We start from the raw sequence: 17,039 nt of genomic DNA, 5'->3' as shown, positions 1-17,039 counted from the left end.
TAACATCTCTAAGATACCTAGCCACGTGGGCAAGGCAAGTGTTTTACATAAAGGGGAGAAACCCTGGGGAAGAAGTTTCAAATGAGGAATAAAAATATATGCGCAGGTTCACACGTGGGCTCTTAGCACTTGGAAGACCGGACTGCAAGGCATCAACGGGGAGAGCTGATTTCATCACTGGGCGAAAAGGTTAGACTATCTTTGTGAAAAGGCCACCTTTCGGCCAGGCGCAGTGGCTCATGACTTAGTTTCAGCACTTTGGGAGGCCGAGGTGGGCGGATGGATCACCTGAGGCCAGGAGTTTGAGACCAGCCTGGCCAACATGGTGAAATCCCGTCTCTACTAAAAATACAAAAATTAATTGGGCGTGGCAGTAGGTGCCTGAATCCCAGCTACTCGGGAGGCTGAGACAGAATCGCTTGAACCCGAGAGGCGGAGGTTGCGGTGGGCTGAGATCATGGTATTGCAATTCAACCTGGGTGACAGAGTGAGACTCCATCTCAAAAAAAAAAAAAAAAAGGGCCACCTTTCAAACTTTGGATATTTTGTTTGCTGATCCAGATATCAAGTAACTAAAAACTGTAGGAAGAGACCTGAAACCCATTTTGGCAACAAAAACAGAAAAAATCCCTCCTGACATTTTATATTATGCCTTGAGCTTATATATTTCCTGGATTGCATAACATACCATGACATACCAATTTCATTTTGAAAAATACATGTATTTAATATTTTCTGATTACAAAAGTATATGTGTTCATTAGAAAAAATTTAAGTACAGAATGAGTAAGTGTAAAATTCTAGAAAGTCTTAGTTCGCAATACGGAGATAATTTATCTGCCTTAAAATTGTGTTCTATCTCTATTTAATTTTTTATGCATACATATTACACACATAGCTTCCTTTTGACACAGCTGGGACCACCCTTACATAGGTCGTTTTAAAAATCTTGCTTTTTCTATTTAATCAGATGTTATGATTCTCTCCCTTTGCCCTTATTGTTGAACAATTTTTTTTTCTTGGAAATGGAATCTTGCTCTTTCGACCAGGCTGGAGTGCAGTGGTGCAATCTCAGCTCACTGCAACCTCTGCCTCCTGGGTTCAATCAATTCTCCTGCCTCAGCCTCCAGAGTAGCTGGGACTACAGGCGCACACTGCCACGCCCGGCTAATTTTTTGTATTTTAGTAGAGATAGGGTTTCACCGTGTTACCCAGGCTGGTCTAGAATTCGTGAGCTCAGGCAGTCTTCCCACCTTGGCCTCCCAAAGTGCTAGGATTACAGGCGTGAGCCACTGTGCGTGGCCATTGTTCAACAATTTTTAATGTCATGGAAACCTCATGCAGATACACCATCATTCATTGAACCTCTTTTCCACTGACAGGCATCAGACTTTTGTCTGTTTTTCTTGTGTATACAATGCTATACGGACAATTTCTAAACACTGCAGTTTAATAATTTCCTCAGGATACATTCCTAGAAATAAAAACTGTGCCCAAGTACACAATCTTCAGGTTTTGCCACCTATCGTCAAACTGCCACGACCTTTCTGGAGAGAAATTTATATTCCCAGTAGCTGTGTGAAAGAATGTTTATTTCATGTTACTCCTCATGCACTTAGTACTGCCTTAAAAAATATTTGCACATTTCTCATTGTTACACATGCTTATTTTTGCTTTGATTTGTATACTTTTAAAAAATATTACCAGTGAGTCTTCGATGATTGCTTCATGTTTCTGGGAGGTATTTCATTCCTGTGCGTTTCTGGAGTTTTCATCTTTTGAAAAAAATCACTCATAAGAGCCCTTCATATTGTTAGATTTTTACTAATGTTTCGTTGCTGGTTTAATTTTAGGTTAAGCCTTTCCTATCCACAACAGCAGAGGCCTTGTCCTCCCTCCTGGAATCTCAAAAGCTCAAAAATCAATTCAAAAAATTCAGGTAGAGGCAAACATGCCACCTACAAAAATGTTATCAACTCTATCCCTAAACAGGGATAGATGGGACCTGGGGAAGCCTCTTCCCACAGTTAAATGTTCTATCAGGAAGTTGTCTAGAAGCCAGAAGTTTAGACCTTGCTCTCTGGCCTCTCTGATTGAAATGCAAAGTCTGTTTCCTAATTAACTCAGAACTTGTTGCTTGATTTTGATTTTGGATTTTTATACGCCCCAGTGCGTCCTGGTCTTGGGAGCTCAACTGGGAAGTTGAAAGGACACAGCAGAGAAGGGTAGGCCCCCTCTCCCAGGCCATTTGAAAAGATGGTGCATCTTCACACTTTTTTTTTTTTTTTGGAGGCCTTCTGGGGTTGGCAGCCCTTTCAGTGAGCACAAAACCTGAGCTTGCATTTATTTTCATTGTCATAGGTTTCCCTGTTGAGAAGAAGGAAAGCTGCCTCACAGATGTCAAACAATTGATTGTTCAATGACTCTGCAACTGTGGTTTCCACCCTGGGTGTGGTGTAGCGTGTGCACATTTACACAACTTCCTTGGCATCGAAGTCGCTTAGAAGAATGCTTTGATGTGAGCAGATTTTCTGCCGTGACAAAAAACATAGTTGAGGTTTTTTCTCTCTCCCTTTCACAGTTCTTGTCTACCAGCCCCTGGCAGAAATCACCATTTCTTCGGCGAAGGAATGCTACTTTCCAAAATCCTTTGGCAGAATCTCCTAGAGATTTGTTTTTCTGCTTCCTAATTTAGAAAGTCTTCAAAGAAAAAAAAAAAACTTGACAAATTAATGTGAGAAGAAACGAACTGTGATTTAATTTTGCATTTCTTTCATGAAAAGTTTATCATGTATAACCAATAAAATTGGACAAGATGATTTTGGGGGAGAAAAGTAAATGAAGATGTGTTATACCCCAAAATCAGACTGTTCTTTTATTCTGGGTCAACAAGTAACATGTGATACAAACTCAAGATTTTATTAAAATCATTTGTAAGTTAAATTAACATATCTCGGTGGCGAAGATTTTTAATAAAGCAAAATAATGAGTTGTGTGAATCAATAGAAAGAGTGAAAAGTGTTAACAGTGACATTTAAATGGTTACATGATTTTAATTATTCTTTTGATAATAAGCAACCTTGTGATGTCTATTCAACAAAAGCCTGAGCCCACTATGGAATTTGCAGTTGAATAAGAGCTTTGTTCCCTGCTTTTCGTAATTTTAAAGAAACAAATGGAAATGGTTTAAAGACCTTACAACAATCTCCCACCTACCAAAAGAATCTAAAAGGTAAGGTGGGAAGCATTACAGAGTGAAAAGAAAAATAAAAAAGGCCACACACGCATTGTGTTTATTTGAGAGACAGAGCAAGAGAGAATGAAGTGTTGGAGAGAGAAGGTGCTGGAAGGCCAGCCGATGCCAACCCCTTCCTTATCTGTTCTTGGCTGCCAGGGGTTTCCGGCTGATCTTCTTCGATTTGTCATTATTCTTCTTTGGTGGTTCTGGGTTGGCCTGCATGTGTCTGCCATAGAGGCTGCAAAGACAGAGAAAGGACACCATCAGATCTAGTTTGCCAACACAACATAGCTTTCATTGGAAGAGCTTTCAGGAATAGAAGAATCTCCAGAAATAGTAAGCCAAAGGAAACCAAAAGATCACTTCTGTATTCTCTAGGTCATATGCTGTGTTGAATATAAAATTCTCTTACACATGCACGCCATGCCATGATGTCCGATCACGGACCAGTCTCTTGGGATTTCACACTCACTGGGAGAACTGGTCAGGCCCTGCTCAGCCGTTCTGGACTGAAGTTCAAAAGCTTATGAGTGTTTAAGTCGACAATGATAAAAATGGAATTGAATGGACGAGACAGAGTGTCTATTTAGTGAAAAGTGAGCATGATGCCTTGGCTCGAAAGCCCGGGGGCTGGCTAATGGGACAGAGAGCAATGGTGTCCGAATCTGTGCTGGCTGCTCACCCATGATAGATAGCGTGGGGCGGGCTAACACACATCAATGCCACATTAATAAGTACCGCTGATTAAATGCTGACAAAGTGCCCTATAATTACGGTGGATGGCATTCATTGCACAGCGAAGCTGCCTCTGTAGCTGAGAGGATTTAACTGAACAGTAGAAGGTAATTAATCGATAATTTATGAGTAATTCTGATTAAAACAAATTAAAAGCCACCCTAAAATAAATACAGCTCAAACTTATCTCCTTTTATTGATATAACTGTGTCTCCAAGAGAGCCTGGCGGGTGTCTCAGGTCCTCTACAGCAAGGGCATACCCAGCTCCACAGCCTGTAGTCGCTATGAATGAGGTTTGGCACAGAGCCTGACGTCCCTGTACCAGGTGGCCTCAGCTCCAGTATCCACACGAGGAATATACACACTCTCTGGATGCTGGCGTCTTGGGCTGTTTAGCATATACTGGCGTCTGGCATTTTTTTTTTGAGTGTCTCACTCTGTCACTCTGTTCCCCAGGCTGGAGGGCAAGTGGTACGATCATAGCTCACTGCAGCCTCAAACTCCTGGGTTCAAGTGATCTCACGCCTCAGAATTCCTGAGTAGCTGGACTACACATATATGCCACCATGCCTAGCTAATTAAAAAAAAAAAATATATATATATATATATAAAATATATATTTTTTTAAGACTGAGTCCCGTTCTGTTGCCCAGGCTGGAGTGCAGTGGTGTGATCTTGGCTCACTGCAACCTCCGCCTTCCAGGTTCAAGCGATTCTCCTGCCTCAGCCTCCTGAGTAACTGGGCTTACAGGCATGCACCACCACGCCCAGCTGATTTCGCATTTTTTAGTAGTGATGGGGTTTTACCATGTTGGCCAGGCTGGTCTTGAACTCTTGACTTACAGTGATCCACCCACCTTGGCGTCTCAAAGTGCTGGGATTGCAGGCCTTGAGTCACGATGCACCACCAAAAAAAAATTATTTTCATAGACATGGGGTCTCACTTTGTTGCCCAGGCTGGTCTTAAACTCCTGGCCCCAAGCAATCCTCCTGCCTTGGCCTCCCAAAGTGGATTACAGGGATGAGCCACTGTGCCTGGCCTCCAATACTAGTGTTCTGGACGACATCTGCACCATGGCTGACAGGCAGAGGGGAAGGGCTGGCAGATGGAACTGCCCAACTGATTTTGTGATCCAGGAAAGCTGGACACTATGGTTTTGAGAGGCCATGCTGTATTCTATTCCAGTCTTCCAAGTGTCACCTTGGAGGCGGTACAAGCAGGTTCCATCGACAGTCACTCTCACGGAGTACAGAACGCAGGGTTCAGAGCTGGCCAGAGACAGACCTACGAGCCAGGGTGTACACATCCAGCCAGGTGCTGGGGTTGCTCTCCAGGAAAAGGGGAGGCCACTCTTATGCATCAAGAAGGTTCCATATGTACTAGACAGAACATGAGAGCCTGGAAATTGGTTTTCCACATCTGTAGGAATTTAGAGGTCTTTTTGCTCGTGTAATGGAGACAGTAGCCCTGTCCCAGCTTCAGCGATACACACAGCTTCCTTATACCCTCAGAGATCTTCCCTCTCTTTCCCAACCCCTTATCTGCACAGAGCAAAAAAATATGTATGTATATTCTTATTCAAAGATAGTTTCAAACTTTAAAGATTCTTTTTTTTTTTCTTCAGATGGAGTCTTGCTCTGTCACCCAGGCTGGAGTGCAGTGGCACTATTTCAGTTCACTGCAGCTTCTGCCTCCTGAGTTCAAGTGATTCTCGTGCCTCAGCCTCCTAAGCAGCTGGAATTGCAAGCGTTTGCCACCATGCCTGCCTAATTTTTGTATTTTTTTTTTTTTTTTTTTTTTTTTTTTTTGAGACGGAGTCTTGCTCTGTCGCCCAGGCTGGAGTGCAGTGGCCGGATCTCAGCTCACTGCAAGCTCCACCTCCTGGGTTTACGCCATTCTCCTGCCTCAGCCTCCCGAGTAGCTGGGACTACAGGCATCCGCCACCTCACCCGGCTAGTTTTTCGTATTTTTTAGTAGAGACGGGGTTTCACCAGGATGGTCTCGATCTCCTGACCTCGTGATCCGCCCGTCTCGGCCTCCCAAAGTGCTAGGATTACAGGCTTGAGCCACCGCGCCCGGCCTAATTTTTGTATTTTTAGAAGAGATGGGGTTTTGCTACATTGGCCAGGCTGGTCTCGAACTCCTGACCTCAAATGATCTACCCACCTTGACCTCCCAAAGTTCTGGGATTACAGGCGTGAGCCACGCACCTGGCCTCTAAACCGTAAGGATTCTAAAAGTCGACAGATGACTCCACAGTTCATGCCCATGGAAACCTAGCAACACTTGAGTGTAAAGAAAGGGTCTTGGCAATGATAAGAGGTTAGCAGAGGGAGAGGAGCTGTAGGAATTGAAAGGAATTGACAAGGCCCTTCTTCGTGTCATGTCTTGAATGAGGGAAGGGCTGAGGTGGGTGTGGGGGCTTCCCAGAAGGGGTGGGTGTTCAGCTGGGCCCTGACGACGGGAATCCAGGCAAGCCATTTCAGAAGGGGTTGCAAAAGCTGCAGGGCTCTTCTCCTTTTTCGGAGTGAACTGGAATGTTCGTGTTTCAGTCTCTGCCTTTTTACATTCAGATCCCAGTGTGGGTCTGAACGTCCTGGAGCTGCAGAGCAAGTCACTACACAGGGCCAGGTGGGAGCCGGCGGCCCTGAACTTGCTGTTCAAATCCTGCTTTTTACATTTATTAGCTGTTGACTCTGGGCAAATGATTACCAATGTTCGCCTCCCTCTCCATGCCTCAGTTTCTTTATCTGGAAGCTAGAGATGTCGTTTGTCTTCATTGCAGGCTGGTTCGGTAAGCCCAGCACCATGGCAAATCTACTGGAAGCAGCCAGCAAGTGCTTGCTGAAAAGTAGGACAGACGTGGGGTTACAGTCAAGAGTGATTAAATCAAAATAATTATATGATTACCTTCCTTCTTTAGGGCTGTTTCCTCTGCAAAATAACACAGTATTTTCTATCAACGCTAAATCCCCAAACACCGCTGGAACAAAGGTTTTAATCCTCTTTGAAGCAAGCAACTAAGACAGAGCTAAATGCATGGCCCACTTCCTCAGTGAGTCATCGGCAGGGCTGGATGACGCTGCTGTCCGCCGCACGATCCTTTACCTCCTCCAGCTGTGTGGGCAGAGGAGCGCTGGCGTTTTGCTAAGCGGCCATAAGTGGCCATTTTCACGGGGATGTGGCTACGGCAGTGGCGGTGTAGTCACAACAAACTCCACAGTCTGGTGTTGCATTCCTGGCTCTGCCAGTTACGAGCCACGGGGCCTCAATTGGGCAAGTAAGTGTGGTAGACAGAATCACAGCTCCCAAAGGTGGCCACATCTGATCCCTGAAACCTGTGACTGTTACTTTCCATGGCAGTGGGGACTCTGCAGGCATGACTTAGTTAAGAACCTTGAGCTGGGAAGAGAATCCTGGATGATCCTGTGGGCTCAGTGTCATCAAAAGGGTCCTTATAAGAAAGCAGCAGGAGGGACCAGGTGCAGGGATACACATCTGTAATCCCAGCGCTTTAGGAGGCCAAGGTGGGAGGACTGCTTGAGGCCAGGAGTTCACGACCAGCCTGGGCAACATAGGGAGACCCCATCTCTACAAAGAGTACAAAAAAAAATTAGCCAGGTGTAGTGGAGCTCACCTGTAGTCCCGGCTACTTACTTGGGAGGCTGTGCTGGGAGCATTGCTTGAGCTTGGGAGTTTCAGGCTACAGTGAGCCATGATCACCCCACTGCAATCCAGCCTGGCCATAGGGCAAGACCTTAACAATCAATCAAAAATAAAAACAGGGGGTCAGACTGAAAGAGATTTGAAGATGTTACACTGCAGCCTCTGAAGATGGGGGAAAGGGCTATGAACCAAGGAACACAGGTGGTCTGTGTAAGCCAGAAAAGCAAGGAAACCTCTTCCCTAGAATCTGAAAGATGCAATGTAGCAACACTGGTTTCAGACTTCTGACCTCCAGAACTACCAGGTAATACATTCGTTTTGTTTTCAACTACTAAGTTTTTGGTAATCTGTTAGAGCAGCAGTAGAGAACTCACATAGTAGCTGAGCCTCTCTGGGCCTCACAGGGTGGCCTGTCCATGAGGATTCTGCTTAATTTCAATAGGAAAAATGAATTTCGGGGGTAAATTAGAAAGATGGAAAAATGAAAGAACCAAGATTCAGAGAGGCAAGGTGTGTCCCAAAGGAAAAATGGGTGTAGTTTTTATGAGAGGAAGTGAAAACAGGTTTGCAAATTGTCCCCTTGCTAGTATGAACTGGCTGGTCCCTGTCGCCCCACCCTCTGAAGCTAACACTCGTGGCTTGTGTTTTGCATGTACCTGGATTGAATTTGTAGCAGTGACTGAGTACAGAGGACACAGCAGCCAGTGCCATTGAAAGACATCCTATTCCTTGCAGTTCCTGAGAGGAAAGACAGTGCCAGACCACGCAGCGCCATGCGGGGAAGTGCCAGCGTTGGTGAAAAACGTTTGTCCTGACCTCTCGTAACTTGTACTTTTCCCCCAGGGCTTTGGTGAACGCAGCTTCTCCATCTCCTGCACCTGGGAAACCCCAACCATCCCTCAGACCCTGGCACCACTGTCCCCTCCGAGACAGCGTGTACCCTCGGGGCCACCGCAGCTCTCTGCTCACGTGGCACCTGTCTGGCCCTACAGGAGCCCACTGCACCCTGCACTGGGGATTCCTGGAGAACAGTCTCTGAGATTGACAATCACCTCTGCCTTCCGCACCCTGCTTGGTCCTGAATGATGTGTGCCCTGGGGAACCTCGCTCACCTCCAACAGTCTGATGTCTCCATCTGCAAAAGGAAGATGAAGATTCCCAGCTACCATGGAGGGTTTGGGAGAAGATTAAATTAGGGAAATGCTCTTGTTCGTTGGGCACACAGTAGGCATTTCACAATGACAGCTGCCGCCTCTAACCTCTCAGGAAGCTTCTTTGACGCAGGCTACCAGGGCCAGCTCCTTCCATCTCTTGCAGGCTGCTGCCACGCCCTCGTGCTGCCCAGAATCTGCACTTTGGTGCAGATCTTTCTGGGAAAGCTTCGGCGGGCACTGCCACTCAGCTATGCCAGCTGGAAAGTGATAAAGGGAGCCTGGCCCAAGGTCACCCATGGGGCTGCAGTGGCTGGTGGGTAAAATGCTCAGCCCAGGAACTGGAGGAAACCCTTTGGCATGGAGCCCTAGAACATCTTCTCTCCCCTGAAACCCAGGATTTGGAGAAGAGAACTGGGAGACAATTAAGATGTGGGAAAAACCGAGAAAGAGCACTCTGAAGTGACACAAGAGGATCAATTGCTCTTGAGAGTCTGATGAATAGGCTTCTGTTGCTGAAAATGGTTTCAAAGATGAGATGCCTGCAATGCTCTCAGTGGTGGGAGATGAGTGAACCAGACAGCTAGGCTCACAGGGGCTCTATATCTCACTGTGAAGCCCCAACACCAACGCGGGAGTGGGCCCTGCCCTAAGCAGCCACCCCAGGAACCCTGCTGAAGCCCACCTGTAGAAGGATCACTGGGAAATGATCCTGGAGACCGCCTGGGTTGGCAGGCTGGTGACCTCGCCGGTGTGCTGTGAAAACAGCCTGCAGACAGGCCGCTTCAAGCTCCTTGCAACTGACCACTGCCATGTATGGATGGCTAAGATTGTACAGCAAAAAATTCCAGTCTACTGTACTCAGAATAACTTTTGCAACATTTTCTTTTTGTAAGCAGTATGTATTATGCATGATTTTCTATCACACGACACGTGGATTTTTTTTTTTTCTTCCTGAGACAGGGTATGGATCTGTCACCCAGGAATGCAGTGGCATGATCACAGCTCACTGCAGCACTGACCTCTGGCCTTAAGGGATTCCTGCCTCACCCTCCCAAGTAGCTGGGACTACAGGTGCAGACCCTCATGCCTGGCTTACTTTAAAATCTTATTGTAGAGATGGGGGTCTCACTATGTTGCTAGGCTAGTTTTGAACTCGGGCTCAAGCAACCCTCTCACCTCGGCCTCCCAAAGTGCTGGGATCACAGGCGTAAGCCACTGCGCCTGGCTGATACATGGATTTTATTTAATGCGGGCATCTTCATTTTTGAAAAAACTGAGTCTTACGTCAGATCCAAGGGTCTCACGTCCCTTTGCTGCAGCAGCAAGGAAGACCGCCCCTCCTCCCCTGCAATGCCCTCCGCCAAGCCACTCATTCTTAAAAATGTTCTCCCTTGGCTCTAGGATGTCATCCTGATTCTTGTTTTCTCTCTGGACACCTCAATGGTCCTTGTGTGTCTTTGTGTCTTCTTCCCATCTAATTTTATAACTTTCATGATTGTTTCTGAGCAGCCGCTCTCCAAGTCCTCATCCTCTTCAGCCCACTGGGACAATTTGGCTATCAAACCCCAAAAGGCAGGGAAGAGTCCCTCACCCCACCTTCCACAGGTCTGTCCCTCCATGTCTCTAGAACTTCAGGAGCAGATGCTGAAGTCATTTTGACATTCTCTCTTTTTTGGTCACCATACTAATCAGGTCTGATAGAAGTTTAGTTTCTTCTACAGTAGACGTTCTTAGCCTAGGACCCCAGAAGTGTCTGAAACTCTAAAGTTGTATGTGTATATTTCAGCAGAAAGGGACCACAGCTTTCATCAGCTCCTCTAAAGATCTGTAACTCATTAACTAGCTGTTTTATGGCACCTCGTTTATTCTTATTTCCATCATCCATTCCTTTTTTCTCCTAATCAGGCCCACGTCACATGGCCATTCAATTATTATAATGGTTCCCTCCTTGGTCTTCCTGACGCAGGTGACTTCCCTTCTCAGTGTGTCCTACACAGGATGTCTGCACAACTCTTCCTGGTGCATGCATGAAAAACAGCAACCCCTGGCTGCTGGATGGGGTACCCAGCCTGGCACCTGGCACAGAGCAGCCACAGCGCAAGCGGTTGGGGGACGTGGCTCGCCCAATGTCCTGGCTGCTGGATGGGGTACCCAGCCTGGCAACTGGCACCGAGCAGCCACAGCGCAAGCGGTTGGGGGACCTGGCTCGCCCAATGTCCTCTCTCTCTGCACTAAGGCAAGCAGGGCAGCATGCAGGAAAGATGGAGTGAGTGTGACTTCTGTCACTTACTAGCTGTGTAGCCTCAGAGTCCTGTATCTTTCCAGAACCTCTGCCATCTGAACTGGAAAAGGGGAGTACTCGCCCATTATCTACCTGGCGGGTGAACTGATAATCAGGTTGCCCTGGGCTCACCGAAGTGTTTTGAAAAATGAAAAGAGGGCTAAATCAATCTGAGGCCTGAGATAAGCCTTTCCTGACAGCCAACATTCCTTTTGGCTTGTTTCTGTTGTTGCTGCTTATCTGTGTTATTACTGCCAGGAATGCCTGCTTAGGTCCCCTCTGCAACTGTCCGTATTTTGAGGCCTTGAGGACTTTCACAGCTTGCTCCTCACCTTCTCCATTCTGCTGTCACAAAGCCCTACGGGATGCATCAGGATCTCATCCCTAAGTCCTTGATACATAAAGTGACTCCTGACCTTGGCGTGTTATCTCAAAACATCAGCAGGGTGCTGTGATCATAGCACGACATTTCCAGTGCAGCTAATGTGCATTCATTATTCACTGCTGCAACAACCCAACGAGGAAGCTACTATTATGATCATTATTTGTCAGATGAGGAAATTGAGGCTTAGCAGCTTGAGGCTCTGATAAACCCAGGCAATGACTCCAAAGTCCAAACTCTTAAAGCACTAAGTTACCTCACCTCCCATCTTGGTTTTGTTTTCTTAAGAAGTCTACCATTTTCTGCAGGGCAGGGAGTGCAGGCTTCACTTCTTTTGTAGTCTATACACTCCAGGCACTGCTAGAAACACATTGTGTGCGATGTAAATATTGTCTTTCAGAATGCCAGGTATGTGAGAGGTGCAATATGCTGCTCTGAAGTCGTTCGCTCGTGTCATATGTGTCCCTACTGTTGTTTTGGGTGTTTCCATGGCGAGTCCTCATACAGACCAAGAAAAGAACCAATTTTAAAATCGCAGGATATGGCCAGTGAAAATAATGGAGAAAAATAATTTTGCTTCTAATCTGTAATCTTCTGGTAGGATCCTAAATTTAAAATCTCCACAAATAGATCTGCGGACAAAGTGTGAAGCCGAGATTATTAATAAGCACTTGGCAATAGCTTTATTTCTCCTATCCGGCAGCTATCAGGGGCTGGTGACAGAACCTGAGCACGTAAATTGCTGAGCCCTAAAGAAAAAAAAAATTAACAGTTACCCTAATTCCTGTGAGAAGTCTCATTAATTCAAAAGGAAATGATTTTTTTTTTTTTGAGATCAAACCTCCAAGAGACGGTTCCATGCAATTTACGAATGGCAGCGCGTGTCTGTCACATTCTTCTCCATTATAACCTGCTTTCTGTTCCCAACGTAGTGGAGAAAGAAAGTATAAACATGCATGTGCAAATGGCATCTATATAAACAGCCACAAGGAAATGTGTAGTTGGCTTAAGACAGATAGCAAGCTATATGAAAAATAGGCTATAATATATAAGGCAGATTTCAAAACAGCCATATATTTTAGACTCACGATCTGCCCCACTGGAGGGGAGAAATGAGGATTCTGGAAGAGCAAAACTAACAATATCATGCACAAAAGATGCTCATTAAACTTCATCATCCTGTCTACTCTAATGATGCTTTTACTTAATAAAAATTCCCGGAGCACTTGCAAGGATATGAGGCAAGGTCTTTGGTTATGTATCAGAGGTCCGAGCTGTCACCAGCAGTTCAGGAGGTATGTTCCCCGGGGAAGGAGCTTTCACGGAATACATGCAGAGAAAAATCAATAACTGCAACTTGCTTCCCTGCTTAAGCATTTAAGAAAATAGGTAATCCTTTTAAATTAAACTGCAAAGTGCTAAATGTTGCAATTTCCAGAATAAACTCCAAGGCAAAAACGAAATCAGTCCAAGGGCACTGGTAAGTTTCCCAAACAAGCTACTTCTCTGACAGACTTCATACCTGGAGTGGATTTCTTTTATTTATGAAAAGAAATCATTATTTTAGTACTTGGCATCTGCAGATATTAAAAAGAGACATCCAACTGTATATGTGCTTGTAATACAGCGATACACAAACCTATTCATAAATATAAGGAAGTAAGGAATTATTTTCGCATGGGCAATTTACCCATTTAAAAATTATTCTTCAAAAACACTACTATGAAAATCCACTAACTTGAATCTAGCTCTCAAAACCTAAATAGTAATTATCTAATGGACCTCTTAAAACAGCTAGCTGGATGATGATAGGATGCAGTCACCAATGACCACTCTGGTCCATATTAACATAACCTGCTTCCGATTTTATGCCCTGCCAACACAGAATTAGCTGGGGATGACTCTGGTCGGGGCAAGAGTGAGGCACCACCCCAAAACTTGAATGTATGGGGAAATAAGGTTTTCTCCTGCGTGTTAAGTAATAAAAATCAACACAGAATAGATCAAAGCAGAAACATGAAAAGTCACCCAAAATAACACCAGCATAACTCCCAGACCAGCGCGCCTCGACTCTAAGCAGACCAGGGATATCAACAAAGCTGGAGAGAGAACCTGCCCACCAGAGTCAGCACTGAAAACGGGTGAGAAGATGCAGGCAGTGAGGACCAGCGGCTGTGAGTTCTGTGGATGCCCTGGCGGGACTATGTGTCTAAGAGGAATCACCGAAAACAACGTGGCACTGCCCACCCAGAACACGCGATCCACACCTGCACGGTCCAGCTTCTGACCAGCTCACCTCCATATCTTCTGCCGTGACCCTCCACGCCCCTGATCCCAGCTCCTTAGGGGCTTCTGTTTCCCATTGCGATTCACTCTACCTGGAAAGCTCCTCTCAAGGTCCCCCTGAGACACGCGCTACTACCATTCCCATTTGACAGGTGGGGAAACAGAAGCACAGAGTTTAAATACTGTGATGTGACCACAGGTGTTCAGACTCCGGGGTCTGGCTGTGTTTCCCTGATGCTGGTGTCAACATGACTCAGCCTTAGGTCCGTCAGGGTGTCCTGTCACCCTGGGTACCGTAACTGGTTTACACACAAGCACGGGACCAAAGAGAGCCAACGAGAAAAACAGGCCTCATATCGGAGCTCAAACCGCGTGGGAAGAAAAGTCCTTTCTTTTCTGTTTTACTTGAAGTAGGAAGGATGAGCCCAGATCTGCCGGTACCCTGTCCTAGCACTGTGGTGAGAGAGCCTGCTTGGAGGAGAAACCAGCAAAGCAGAAGGCAAGGACAGAGACTGGGCCCAAGAACGTTGTGTGGGTCCCCATGCCTAAAGTCAGCTGTATTGCTGGAGGATGGTTAGTGTAAAATCATCAAATAATCCCCCTCCCTCTTAGGCCTTGTGTTCCTTGTAATCAAAGCAATGCTGAGTCCTGACGAACACACCATCACTCTGGTCTACTGCAAATGTGAGTTCCCTAGCCCGGTCGTCTTTGCCCACACTTTCTATCTTTGACTACGTTCATTCCCATCACACCACTCATCACCATCTAGTTAGTTATTTGATGTCTGTTTCCTGCCTCCCCTGATAGAAGGTTCATTCCTAGAGCACCAGAGCCTATCTGTCTTGTTCACTGTCCCCGGGACACACTAGAAATGTTTGTTGATTGACTGAATGAAAGTATATACAGCTGTGTTTACTAGGAAGTATTATAGGTATCCAGATACACGGATCCCAACTAGATCATTAGTGCCTCTGACACAGGGACTAGGCCTAAATCACTTCTGTTTCTCCAGTGCCTGCTGCCTCGTACACAATTGTCACCCCCAAAATATGGAGTGACTGAACATCTGAGCTCAGGATCACTTCCTGATGTCCTCAATTCCACACTCATCAGGTGACTACCATCAGCTTCCCGCCTGGAGCTGTCTACCAAAGGGATGTGTGCTGTGCAGACCGAGGCAAGTGTTCCCGTCTTTGGGGGCAGTTATCCTCTGTTGTGGAATTCTGGTTCCTCCCCTTATGTGATTTTCCTCAGTTTGCTGCAGGGTTTCATTTTCTTTCCTTTTTGAGACAGGGTCACACTCTGTTGCCCAGGCTGGAATGCAGTGGTGCGATCATGGCTCACTGTAGCCTCCACCTCTTGGGCTCAAGTGATCCTCCTGCCTCAGCCTCCTGGGTAGCTGGCACAAGCACGTGCCACCATGCCTGATTTTTTTTTTTTTTTAAATAGTAGAGGGGGGTTTCACTGTGTTGTCCAGGCTGCTCTCAAACACCTGGCTTCAAGAGTTCCTCCTGCCTCAGCCTCCCAAAGTGCTGGGATTACAGGCGCACCTTGCCAGCTTGCAGGGCTTCTAAGGCTAAAGGGAAGACCAGGTACTCAATACAGGTGCTGCAGCGCCACTTCATGAGGCCTTTGGGAAGCCAGGCCATTGTCCTCTTGTGGATACTTTTTTAAAGTACCGTGACCAGGGTGATTCTACTAAATTCCTTTAAGGTACAAAGGACTTTTATAGAATGTTAATTATTTTTAATGTTAATAAGAACTAGTTTAAGATACTAGTTATTTATAAAAGAATTCAGTTAAAATTAACATTATATATATATTTTTAACTTTATTTTTATAGATGGGATCTTGCTATGTTGCCCAGGTTAGTCTCAAACTTCTGACCTCAAGTGATCTCAGCCTCCTGAGTAGCTGGGATTACAGGTACAAGTCACCAGGCTCAACTAAAATTAACCTAAAAGTAATGTTTTCTTCCCTTTCTGTTGGGAAAAAAAATCAGAATGAATTTTTATTATCATGGAAGGGTTAGAGTCTTCCTGGCCACACAAGGCTTCCATATGGGCAGCTGAGTGTCGCTCGTGACTTCTGAGTCATTAAGCTGATAATCGCCAGGGCAGGACTTCTGTAGCATGCGGACAGGAAGCTTCTCTGCCACGTTGTATATGTTAAGTCATTGAAGCCTTAAGCAATATCATGTGAAGGAAACCATGTGGGGCACACATTGTCCCGTGGCTCTAGATGTAGTGACATTACACAGCTCTGGTGTCCCATGAAAAGGGATGCCAGTATCTAGAGAGAAGCCTTTGCTTTGTCTTGTTTTCACAATAAGGACAAATGGTAAAAGCATACCATACCTAGTGGTAGTAGTATCACTACTGATAATCCTCTTCCTCTCCCTATTTGTGGCTGTTGGCCATCTGCTCTTGGCACTATCCCTCCCTCTCAGTTTCTCTCTGCCCAGGTGACCTGATGATTTCACCACAGCAGGTGACACGTGGCCATGTGATACAGTTTGGGTCTGTGTTCCCAGCAAATCTCCTGTGGAATTATAGTCCTCAATGTTGGAGGTGGTTGGATCATGGGGGTGGTTTCTCATGGATGGTTCAGCACTATCCCCTTGGTACTGTTCTCGTGATAGTGAGTTCTCGCGAGATCTGGTTGTTGAAAAGCATGCATCGACCCCCTTGCACTCTTTCATTCTGGCTCTGCCATGTGGTGTGCCTGCCCCCCTTCACCTTCCACCACGATTCTGAGTTTCCTGAGACCTCCCCGGAAGCAGAAGTCGCCATGCTTCCTGTACCTCCTGCAGAACCAGGAGCCAGTTAAACCTCTTTTCTATATAAATTACCCAGTCTCAGGTATGTCTTTATAGCAATGTGAGAATGGACTAATATACCACGTCAGTGGAAAGCTGGACATCACATTCAATCTAAGTTCAGGCCTATAAGTTTCAGAGTACAGGGCAAAGAATGGTGAATTGGAATTCAGAAGGCTTTGGGATTCATCCCCTAGCAGGGTGATTTGTGTTTCCCCAAACAGAAAATGAGGCGTCTGAATCTAAACAGGGGTGGTAACAATCTGGCCTGAGCACTGCTACTCCCCATCTCATATCCACGGCAGATATCACCCAGCGAGCAGGCGCTCTGTTGGAATGTGCTAGACCTCACTAAAATAGAGCACTCCAGGCAGAGGATTCAACCTGGTCAGGGTTGGGCATCTGAATGGAACTTACATGCTTTGCCCAGGAACGCTGTAGAGCACATTACTTTAATGTTAACATATTTACCCCTTA

General features: G+C 45.9%; 1 protein-coding gene across 1 annotated transcript in view; it reads right to left on the bottom strand.

The window, feature by feature from the left end:
- Window positions 1-701: 701 nt before the first annotated feature.
- RSU1 (Ras suppressor protein 1) overlaps window positions 702-17,039 on the bottom strand; it is a 232,276-nt gene continuing 215,938 nt past the window's right edge. Inside the window, exon 9 of the mRNA XM_031652473.1 lies at window positions 702-3,476. Coding sequence (XP_031508333.1) covers window positions 3,374-3,476 — 103 coding nt within the window. The 3' untranslated portion in view covers window positions 702-3,373. The remainder of the gene's footprint in view (window positions 3,477-17,039) is intronic.

The sequence above is a fragment of the Papio anubis genome, chromosome 11 (assembly GCF_008728515.1).
Source record: "Papio anubis isolate 15944 chromosome 11, Panubis1.0, whole genome shotgun sequence".
In the NCBI taxonomy this organism is placed as follows: domain Eukaryota; kingdom Metazoa; phylum Chordata; class Mammalia; order Primates; family Cercopithecidae; genus Papio; species Papio anubis.
This window is presented reverse-complemented; position numbering and strand designations above follow the sequence as displayed.